The sequence below is a fragment of the Sturnus vulgaris genome, chromosome 1 (assembly GCF_052056855.1).
Source record: "Sturnus vulgaris isolate bStuVul1 chromosome 1, bStuVul1.hap1, whole genome shotgun sequence".
Taxonomy (NCBI): domain Eukaryota; kingdom Metazoa; phylum Chordata; class Aves; order Passeriformes; family Sturnidae; genus Sturnus; species Sturnus vulgaris.
Window position 1 is genome coordinate 114,962,232 of NC_142243.1, and position 11,971 is coordinate 114,974,202.

The following is an 11,971-nucleotide window of genomic DNA, read 5'->3' on the forward strand; positions in this document are numbered from 1 at the left end:
GATAAGACAGCTGAGAGCTTTAACTCAAAAATGCAGTCTCTTCAAGTTGGTTTTCTGTAGCTATTTCCCCTCCCTCAGCTGCTCCTGCCTGTCCAGCAGAGACAGTTCCATCAACTCCCAAGGCAGCCACTGAACTTCTGCAAAGTATGGCTTCGTTTGCTAAAGACTGGTCAACACCTTACCTTAGTGTGATGGACTGTTAATTTTATATTTGTTTTTTAAATAAAAAATGTGAAACTTGCAAACTTAATAAATACAAACCATAACTGAGTGAGCAGCTGTGTGGGAAGGAAGGAGATCGTTCTCTGCTTGTACTCGTTCTCTCATGTACTTAACAAAATCTTGCCTGTTGTTTCTCTGTATCTGATAATTGCTGATTTTCCTGAAAGCAGTTACAATCAGCTGTCAACAACAACTAAAAACCCAGCAAAAAGCACACACAAACAACGCCCCCCCCAAAACAACCCAGTAGAAATGAAATGTTAGAAGTAAAACTTTTAAATAGTTAAATAGCTAAAAGCTACTTTTTAAAAAAAGTTGTGCTGATATCTGTGTCCTTCCCAAGCTACCATTTACCCCAGTTCCCCTGAATTGTATCGTGTAGCAAGTTGTTTGTGGCAAAGGATTAAATATGACTTGCTTGTCACTGCATGTGATACATCCCTTCCCTCCCTCTCCACCCAGCAGCAGAAGCGATGGAGATTTAACTAGACCAAATCAAAACCAGCTTCCAGAAAACAAATATGATTTTAAATTGTTTTCATAATCATGCAATGGTTTAGATTACATTTCTTAATGAATCTTTTTAATATAATGTGTAACACTGGAAAACATTTTGAACCTGATTTTATTGGTCTCTTTGAAGGGCGTTAGGACTGTTTAGTCTGATAGACAGTCTGTGGCCTCCAGTAGTGCCTGTAAAAGTTCCTGGACAAAGTCAAGACTCTGAAATGGTAAGTTTTGTTACTATGGATATGATTTTTTTCACTCACAGCTAGTATTTTTGATGGTGGTATAATCATGTTTAGACTCTCTCCCTCTTTTTACCTACCAAGTTTTGTTTTACTGAGTCTAACAACCACCCATGCTAATCTGAAGCCCTCTGGATCAGCAGCATCTTTCCAAAATTATGCAATTACCCCCTTATTAATCCTCTAGAGCTAGAATGATAAGATGTCCAGACAAATTCTTCCTCTCTTCTCCTTGCAGGAGTAAGGAGATACTAGGTATCATGGAGGCTGCTGAGAAATCTATATACAAGGATATTAACTTATTTGTTAAAAGCGCTTTGCAGCCATAGGTTTGAAAGCACTTTTCTGAAGATTAACTTCTGTGAAGAAGAGTGACTGCTGGAATCAGATCTCTTACTAGTTAGGATGACTTTGACTGATACTTGTTTCATGTGAAGTCAGAAGGATGAACATAAAAGTAATTATTAAAGATTCATGAATGTTTCTGTGATTTTAGGGGGTGGGAAAATATAGAAATTGATTTAAAGTATGTTACTATATATTCACAAAACTGAAATCACATTTGTAATTTTACTTCAGTTAGCTTTTGTCTTTGAAAAGGTGTTCTGTCACATCAAATCATTTTGGTAATACGACACCATTTGAGGAACTTCTGGGCTGCCAAGTGCTTGGGCTGTCTTGATGTTCTTGTATGGAGTGTTCTTTGGGAAGAAGTTAGTGGTATTAAAAATTGGTTTTAGACCAAAGGAGTCAATATAGGAAACAGAAGGGAAAGCTGGAAATAAACAAGTTTCAAAACCAGAGAATATTGAAGATGGATATGGCTAGTTATTTCTAAAGTCCAAGAATCTTTCCTCTGCAATGTAGAGTGTTCTTTGCATTGTCCAAGGGTTTATATTAAAGAACAAAAAGACCTCAGTTAATAATAAAATCAAGACTGAAACTGAGTGAAATAGCTGTGCTCTCTTTGATTCTCCCTTTCATCGAAATGTTTTGGAAGTCTCAGAGGAATGGATGGGTTTGTGCATTAAAATAATGTGGGCAACAGAATGGGAATATCTATGGCTGAGGCAAAGCTCTTAAATGTCATTTAGTGTTGTTATGACTCTTGTTATTTCTTCTTTTTTTCTATTTTATTAACAACCTAAAAGTGGAGGAAACGTGCTGTAATCATGTAATTTACACCTCTGTCGTGGGTTTGAAATAGAAACTAATTCCACAAAGAACCACAGCTTGCAGTCTTATGCTACATGTTTTTGGCTGGGTGGAGTTCTTTCAATTGAGATACATTTTTCTTGATACAAACAGTATCGTTTTATGCACAGTTTTATGGAAGCAGTTTTATACATCAATGCATAAATAATATTGCCAGCATGATGATAATGTTGTTGGGAAGTGTCTGTGGAAGGGATTTCTTTTGAGCTGTATGTACATTTAAATACCTTCTTTAATGCTGTCAGAGGCAAACAGAGTTTGGGTATCAGCTTCCTTTGCTTTTGTTTTTCTTTAAGCAGATTCTTTTTAATGGGTGGGCAACTGTCTTTAATATATTCATACTTCTTATATTAAATTAAATGTTTTATTAACAACAAACGTTGTTAAAAGAGTATATTACCATATTTGCAATAAAAATTATCTTCTAGCATTGTCTTTTCTTTTCTGAGAAGTCTTTCCAGCTTGGGACTTCTCTAAGTGGTGATTGATAAATTTGTTACGTCATGGTACTTTTTAAGGGGAAAAGAAAAATCTGGCATACCACAAAGAGAGCAGTTCTTGCAGCTCTTGCATTCCTGTTCTTCATTATCTCCTTGTGCTGTCCTGGATTTAATTTGGCAGCTTTAAAAGTTCGGCAGCTGTTTACTATCACAAAAACCCACCCACATGCAAAAGTCCCCAAATCTCCCAAATCTCAGAAAAGCTATGGATGTCAAAAAAAAAACCCAAATACAACCAAACAAAAAAAACACCAACAAAAAAAACACCTAATAGATGCACTCCTACCATGTGACAAAAATACGCCAAACAACAAAAAACACCTTGAAATAGTCACTGTGTTTGCCAAGTGTGCTAAGTTATGAGTTGTTTTTGTGATGAGGATCAATGTTAGATTGTGGAAAGTATGATACACACAAGCTGATTTCACTTATAACTGGTGACTGTTGGTTTATTAACTCAACTTCTACATCAGAGTCCTTGTTATTTACCATATAATTTTGTTTCCCCATTTATCTTAAAATGTAAATAGTTTTGTTCATTTGGCCTATTATTGTAAAACTTGACTGACTAAATTAAAGTGCCTTTTCTATGGTCACATTTCTTTTTCTTATTTTTTAATAGATGACAACTAATCTTCCTCCTCCCAGCTTCTGTTACATTCTTACTGTTCAGTCTGGTGAAATACATGTGGAAGTGGATGAGGAAGAACAGATTTCTAATTTGTACCAGCCACCAGCTGTTCATGGTCTAAAGGAAATTCTTCGGGTAATCTGCTTTACAAATCAGATAACACATACTTTTTACCACTGGATTTCTGGTATCACAGTTGTCTCATTCCCTATTTTTGTGTCATTTTCAGATCAATGGTTGTAATGAGCGGTGTAGCTTCTGGGCCCAAGTGCTCTATCAAAGGCTGCAGGTAATCTTTTTGCTTATCAGAGAATTCGACATAAAATAAATGTAATGTTTATGTGAAGAAGATTCATCTTGTTTAGGGGTAAACCAAATGCCAGGATTATCTTCAAGAGTTGTATGGGCAGAATTATCACCATGTCTAAAATGCTTGTGAAAGGTAAAATGAACTGCATCACTGGTTTCAATGCCATTCAATGCCATTCAATCTAGAAAGTGAATTATTCCTGAATAAATTGCTATCTAACCAGACATAATATTGCACTCTGGAGAGGGAGCTCACAGGAAGTTAGTTGAGGCTCGATTTATAGCTGAATGCTGTCCTTAGGAACTTAGCAAGAAGCTCCCAGTCAACTGGGTTTTGGGGGATAGAGTGGAACAGATGATGATTATATAAAAATACAGTTTTGCTCTTTTCATGCAAGTGTGTGGGTGATTTCCATTAACTTCCATAGAAGCCCCTCAAGCAAATTTGGCTTTTATGGTCCACTAAGTAGTAAAAGGGAGGAACTCTTAGGTAAATACATCTGCCTTCCATACTGTGCCGGAAAGCTTACAATTATGTTTTATTTGTTTCTGAACGATGCTACGATGTTCTTTCATAATGCTGTTAGCTCTCTTAGTAGTTAAAGGAATTTTTTTGTTGCTGATTTATTTATTTTTTCCTGGCGACTGTATCCTCAGTACAGCCAGCACTAAATTCTAGCAGAGAATAATTTGCAATTGTCCATCAGCTCCACAAGGAACAAAGTGTGAATCAAAGCATATGAACCAAAGACAAAGAAATTCCAGAACGGCCAGCAAAATAGCTGGAGATGCTTCCCACAAGTTTGAGACATAAATTTAATTTAGGTCTTGCCCTTTTGCTTCAAAAGCCAATGAATTATGATTTAATTTTTAGGCAGGGAGTACTTTTAACTGCTGAGATGAGGGGTATCTCTTGTGTTTTCTCCATGCTAATTGAGAATGTAACAGACTATTTGCAAACATGGAATTAGGACTAGCTGGATGGGATCTTTAGTGTTCCAGCAGAAAGATGGACACATACATGCATAAATTCCTATTTCCAAGAAATCTCTTCTAGTGAAAAATGAAATAAAATTGCAGTCTGAGGGCATCCTAGCCAAACATTTTTGAATTCAGGAATGTCTACATCTGAAATTCCGATGTGAGTTATCAGTATTCTTGCGTACAAGCACTTCATCACTGAATTAGAGAAAAGATGAAGCATGCAGGAACAGATGTGATTTTTGAAGAATGGAATATTGAGTAGCAGAAAAAAAGTTCTATGATTTTTTTTCTTGCTCCTGGGAGGTTTATTAGTTCTTTTTTTAATGGTTATTCACTTGCTGAACTGTAATTTTTATAAGTGAACAACATGAGTGCTCATAATTTTTTGAAAGTAATGATGGAAAAGCAATAGAAGATATTCTTGTGATGTTTAACTTTCTGGATAACTGCTCTAGGAATGTAAAAGTATTTACCTGGTGCTAGTTTATCACTTGCCTAGTCCTCCCAGAAGATCACAAACAGCAGCTTGTTTCCTGCAACTGCCTTTGCCAAGAGAATACCATCCACATGCAAAATTACCATGTTGTAATAAGTGAGGAAGGGACAATGATTTGGTTTGTTTTGCAGATTTATTATTAAATAATCTGCTATGTGAGCTAATTCAGATGTACCTTAAAAAATAGTTTTTACTCTCTGTAGCTACAGTATTAAGTATTTAAATTAATATTACTTAATTTGTGTGAAGAAGGAATGGAAATATGCTTTTTTATTAGTCAGAATCTGAACTGTGGTTGAAAAGGAATATGAGGAAATATATTCCATCTGTGGTTAAGGAGCTGTCCTTCCTTATAACTCAATCCTGCTGCTATTTGTCTGTTGTGTCCTCTCTGTTCAGAACAAATTGTCACACATAGCAAGATGATGATTTTATACTAACTTGTGATTTTTTGCTCTTATTATTATTTACTTTTTGGATGATTTTCCTGAAAGACAGCTTTTAATGTGTTAGTAATTCTCAAGGGACAGATGTAAAAATCATTTCTCTGAAGCTAATGTCCTAATGTTATCTATGCAGAGGAGGTGCCCAAATGTATGTAGTTACTAGGCAAAACAACAACATCAGTAGTGCAATAGGCAGCATATGCTGCATTAAGGCATAACTGTGATGTCTGAGCTGTGAATTTTTCCAGTCACTATTTACAATTATCTCATTTGCTCTAAGAGCTGCGAGCATGAGCAGAAAGCCAAGTTTAGTGTGGCTGATGGTTTCAAAGTTAGAATTCAGCCAAAGACAAAGTACTGGGGATTTTGTTGTATTACCTTCTGCTACAGACATGCAGCTCTGAGAATAAAATGCTGCGTGTCTTTCCAGGCATTACAATATTTAATTTTTAGTTAAATGCTTTAAGCATTAATTTTTGATCATCAGACTAATTAAAAAGAGTAACAAAACTATTTTAAATTAATGAAGTTATTTAATCTTAGGTATTTTTAAATATTAGAATCTGAAAATTTGCAAGTTCCTTGCACTGGTAAATATTAAATATGTTTTGATATTATATTTTTATACCTGTCTGGGGCAGAAAACTTGCACTGTCATTCAGACTCATATATCTCTTACTTAGGAGTTATCTACTTCCTTAACTTTATGCATGATTGGAATATTTAGGGATATTTGTTCAACTGAAAGAAAAAGCTTCACTTCCAACTTGATTATGCTCGGGAATCTGATAACAGTACCTAGAAAATGTGCCCACAGAGGAACAATATTAGTAGTAGAAATGCTCTTTCCTTTTTTTTTTAAGAATAAAATTATGTAAGTCTTAATAAAACCATCTAATTATCTTTTTATGTATACCATATATATAGTATAAATATATAATACATATTGTTTTGGAAAATATATTTTCAAATCTCATGTGCAGTCCAAGAAAATTATGATAAAATTGTGACTGAGGTAAAGCAAAGAGTCCAGAGAGTCAACCTCAGAAATTTAATTTAAGGTAGAGATTTTAAGGTTTGTATCTGAAGTAAGGAATATCAAAAAATTCTAGTAAACCTTTAACTCATTATCCTGTACAAGCCCTAACTGTAATAATTTCTGTCAGTTTTATGAGTTACTTAAATATGAAGATATTTAGTCTTTCCTTCTACTGAAAAAATTAACAATTGCATTCCAAATTTGTATCTTCTTTTTTTTTTTCCCCGAATCACAGACAAAGCACAATGTTCCTATAGATCAAAGAGAAATGTTGTTGTTTGTGACTGACTCCTCACTGCAAAATGTGGCTCATGGGATTCCAAAAGTTGTTGCTGTGTCAGTCACTGCGTCGTGTGTTCTCAGTATGGAAACCATAGAAGCCCTCAGTCATGGCTCTCACCTCTTCTTCAAGGATGCTCTGTGGGGAAATGGTAAGCTTTGCACGTGGTTTGGAGTCCCACAGAAACAGCACCCTTATCTCTGACAGTATGTGACCTCCAGAGAGGTCATTTTCACTATCAGATGAAGATGAGACTTTGCAAGTTTGAGATGAGAAATTTGAAAGGGGCTGTAATTCAAACTTTCTTGTAAGGTTTCTTTTTCTGTATTTTTGGCTTGATCTCAAAAGTGAAGGAGAAATTCAGTGTTGTATGTCCACCAGTATTACTGGCGGTCTTCTCTGATGACTGTTGAATCTGATGTCCATCAAATTTGTGAGCTGACAGAAGGCTCAAAAATATTAAGAAATTTGCATGTCCTTAGACAGAGAAATTTTACAAGCTCTCCTAAACCACCTTAGCTGCGAGCCTTCGTTCCCATATAGATCATGAAATTATGGTAGTTCACTTTACTTTCATTTTTAGTCACTCTTTCTGAGGTTCAAGTTTGGTTCTGTATGGTGACTGCAGGGCTGGTTCACACCTTCAGTCACTTCCAGAATGTAAGTGAACTAGCATACAAAGCTGTGCAACAGGCTGTGTGTCCTGAAGCACAAATCTTTGCTCTGGGGAATAAAGCATTTCATGCACCTACTCTTTGTAATCGTTGAAGCAAAGTAGGACCACCTGAAGGGGTGCCCATGCTTACCACCAAGAGAGCGAGATGTGGTGCATTCTGGGTGGCATCAGACTCTCTTCTGGCACGTTCTAACTTTTAAATTTCTTCTTCTTCAAATTCCGATTTCTTTTCCTGCCTGGGAGTTGCAAAGTGTAACAAGAGCGTGGTGCATGTATCGCTGAAAGCAAAATATTTTGTCATTGAGAAAACCTGATGGAGTCTATTCATCTGTTTGGTAGCTGGCAGAGATTGTTGTCTTTATTGGCTGTGACAATTAACGTGGTCACCTTTTTCCTTGTTACTGTACTGAGTTGAAATGTCTTTTTTGGCAGGTAGGATTATTTGTGTTGAACGTACTGTTCTCTTATTACAAAAGCCTCTTTTGTGCTCGGCTGCCGGTGCTGACCTCAGTGAGCTGACTGGCCCTGTCAGACTCGATGAGCTGGATTCTACCACACAGGCCAGCTCCGTTTGTGCTCTGAGAGGTTTGTATGGCCTTGCCTGAAATGAATGCAGTTAATTATTTGTGCTCACTTTAATCTTTTGTGTCTTTATATTGATTTCTTGCACAAACAGCGTGGAGGGATAAAAAAGCATGGCATTGCTGTGGGTCATTAGGATATTTAAGATTTTATGCTTCTTTGTGGGCTCTGTTTGCCTTTTGCTGGCCAAGCTCTGCTCCCACTCACTCATACCCCAGAATAAATGTTTAATGCACAATCTGTTTCATTATATTCCTTCCTTCACTGTCTTCTTTCAGGAGCCTTCTGTTCACACCAGCCTTGTTGATGTTGGCAACAATGAGTTATATCAATATTTTTTGGGCAGATGGGTAAGATATGTTACCCAGATCTTGAATGGTAGGGGTTAGTGACTGATTTCCCTGGAGCTTTGCTGCAGTAGGACAATTTATTATTTTACCATAGTAATTTAGCATGATGTGGCCAGTATTTGTTCACCAACCACTTTGGATCATAGCTGTGTCTAATATCTTGGTCTTACCACTAACCATGCAGAAACATTTCTTACTACAGATTTTCTAGTGCTTCCAAATCATGCAGTGTATTTCCTAATGCTTTGTCGAGACAGCTTCTTAAACCTCCCACTTGTACAGTACCTATGAGAAAAAGTCCTTAAAAGCTGAACAACTCTTCAAGGCTATTTCCTTCCTTAATTTAACTTCCATTATTCCAGTAGCCTTTGTAGAAGATTCTTTATACACTTTTGCATTTACACCTTCACTGGAGCGTTTAAAATTAATTTCAAAATTACAACAAATGGTTTTCAAATTAAATCTTCAGCTATAATATGATAGACTGAGAAGACAGTTTGAAACCAAGCAAAGCCTTTACTAAACATACCTGCTGCTATGGTAGAACCACAACTTAGCAATGCCTCTGTGATTAATTGCTGAGGTCCTTGCAGTGACAAATGTTGAACAGTGCATAATGAAAACCAAGCACAGCTAGAGGCGCTTCACTCAAAGCCTTGGTTGTTATGTAAGTCTTGCATTGATATAGCTGCTTGAAAGGTATTTCTGTTACTGAGGGTGAAGTACTTTTTTACTTTTTTTTAACCTCTCCAGTAGTTATGTTAAGAATTGTCACTTGTCTGCTGTTAATTTTGTGATTATGAGAAGTGGCTGTCTTCTCTTGTTGACAGAGTTCATAGTAGGATAAAGGAAACATCTCTCTGTCCTTTCTTTTTCCAGCAGAGCAAAGAAAGTACACCTTTGTGATCTGTTGTGTAAACAAGTACTTACCTTACACACATGGGAGATGTCATGCTTTGCCTGTCCTATATTACAGATAGAAGAATGACAAAAGGAGAAATTAATCCTACAACCTTGTCTTGTGTCATCTGAAATTTGTGCAGGGTAGCTGTTATCAGTATGTTTTCACACCTGAATACCAACATAGAATATAAAATATCTTCTTTATACTTATGCTGCTGCAATATATAGATGAAAACCCTCACTTTTGTGTGAAATAATTTAATAGCATTCGAGAGATATATTCACTGGTTTGTGCCTGCGTCTTTCTGCTGAACTAATGAAACTAATAGCATTGACCCTGCTTTTTTGGTGAGAGAATATACTTTTGGTGGAGTAACGCATGAAAGGAGCTGCATCATCTCTAAAATTCAATGTCTCTTACCTCCTAAGTCAGAGAGTTGTTAGTCTGGATTTCAATGAGAGCCAGTTATTACCTCATTCGTTCTTCTTCTTTGTGCATCCTCTCATTACTTGTACTTTTGCTCACCTGTGTGTGTTGCACACTGGCATCCTCCCAGCTAGCAAAGAGGCTGCAAAGGCTTTCTCTACCCCTTCTTGAAGGAGTGTGCCTTCCTGCTCCTTTGGAAGGAGCATCCGAAGTTCTGCCAGTCCAAGCTCCTGCTTAAAGCTGGGCCCTGAGCAGCTTGGTACAACTCTGGACTGGGTGCTCTTCAGAGGTTCCTTCCCCACAGAAATAGAATATGTTCCAGTTCAAGCACATGCAATGAGTTTGTCAGAAATCCTTCTTTCAGGGAGGTCCAGTCATACCAGCTCTGGAATAATGGAGTGTGTTGCTCTTCAACAAATGAGTGAAAACCTGTGATTTCTTTCTAATGAAAAATTTATTCTTCACTGAAAGACGAATCTATGGTTCTCGCCTGTGATCTTAGGGTTAATAGGTTTATTTTCTTATTTTCTTATCACTATGCATCACATAACCTCTTTTTGCTGTATAGTAGCAGTCAGGATGATTTACGTGTTGGCAGCTCATATGGAACGGAACTGTTTTTCCTCTTAATCATGCTTAGAGCAAATTCTATTTAGTCTATATCACATATGATATGTGGGAATATTACTTGATTAATGCTATTTGCCTAGTATATGACTCACCAACAGTGATTGAATTTTGACGTCAGATATTTTCATATTTAAGCCTTTACTCAGGCGTGTGGGGTTTTTTCAGTTTTCCGCTTAATAGTGGGACTAAAATGGGGTCAGTCAGTTTACCTAGGTTTCCTTTCTTGATTGAATTTTTGTCTTTCCTGTCCCATTAATCAGGATAAATGATTGGGGGAAAAAAATCTAAAGCAACACCTCCATGCTTTAATTGTTTCAACCAAAGTGTTCCTTGGCATTCCACGTGGCAGACCTGCTTTTCCAGGTATTGTCCTATCGTCAGTCTCTTCTTAATGGTGCCAGCCACAACCCTTAAAAATAGACTAGAGGTAAAAATCGAATTTTGGCTCTGGGCATTTTCATTTAAAAGAAGGACCTTGGGGAAATATACAAAAGGTTTGTGTATGTCAAGCAAATTGTAGTCTTGAAAAAGATGTGCAGCAGTTCAGCATCCCAAACTTGAGAAATCACTTTGTGTATTAGGGTGCACAAGACTGTCACTAGCTACTGTTACTACCCCTATTCTGCTTTGGGTTAGTCTGACTTCAGTGATGTCTGGTGGTTTTCTCAAGGGAACTCTGCATTATCATCAAAATAATCTTCTCCACTAGACATAATCTCATCAGTATGATCCTGATTGATTTTCTTCAAATGTACTTGAACTGACTGGCATCTTGCTGTTGGAATATGGCACACAACTGGGAGAAAATGAAAAGGCTTAGAGAGAAAGGGGATTTGTTTTGGTTTTAAAGTGATTTTTTAAAGAGAAGAAAACATACTCAGCCAACTAATTGGTAGCTTTTCTATGAACAAGAATCATAAAATCATAGAATCATAGAATCATTTAGGTTGAAAGGAATCTTTAAGATCATTAAGTTCAACCATTAACCCAGCACTGCCAAGTCCACTGCTAAACCATGTTCCCAAGTGCTATATCTGTGTGTCCTTTAAATACCTCCAGGGTTGGGGACTCCACCACTTTCCTGGCAGCTTGACCAACCTTTCAGTGAAGAAAGTCTTCCTAATATCTGATATAAACCTCTCTTGGCATAACTTTAGGCCATTTCCTCTCATGCTGACACTTGTGACCTGGGAGAAGAGGTCAACCCCTGCCAGGTCACAAACTCCTTTCAGGCAGTCGTAGAGACCAAGAAGGTTCCCCCTGAGCCTCCTATTCTCCAGGTTAAAGAGCCCCAGCTCCCCTTTATCTGCTCTGTTGCCCTTCTCTGGGCTCACTCCAGCACCTCAATGTCTTTCTTGCAGTGAGGGGCCCAGACCTGGACTCGAGGTGCAGCCCCACCAGTGCTGAGTACAGAGCGATGATCCCTTCCTTAGTCCTGCTGGCCACACTATTCCTGATACAGGCCAGGATGCCACCGGCCTTCTTGGCCACCTGGGCACAGCTGGCTCATGTTCAGCTGCTATTGACCAGCA

General features: G+C 37.5%; 1 protein-coding gene across 3 annotated transcripts in view; it reads left to right on the forward strand.

Moving 5' to 3' along the window:
* Window positions 1-11,971, forward strand: part of SPIDR (scaffold protein involved in DNA repair) — a 193,852-nt gene that overhangs the window by 175,304 nt on the left and 6,577 nt on the right. For 2 of the 3 annotated variants that reach the window (XM_014874307.2, XM_088174758.1), the window contains 5 exons: window positions 866-953; window positions 3,309-3,452; window positions 3,547-3,606; window positions 6,827-7,022; window positions 7,980-8,132. In XM_014874307.2, coding sequence (XP_014729793.2) covers window positions 866-953; window positions 3,309-3,452; window positions 3,547-3,606; window positions 6,827-7,022; window positions 7,980-8,132 — 641 coding nt within the window. The remainder of the gene's footprint in view (window positions 1-865; window positions 954-3,308; window positions 3,453-3,546; window positions 3,607-6,826; window positions 7,023-7,979; window positions 8,133-11,971) is intronic. The other variant, XR_015807293.1, reaches the window with a different exon arrangement.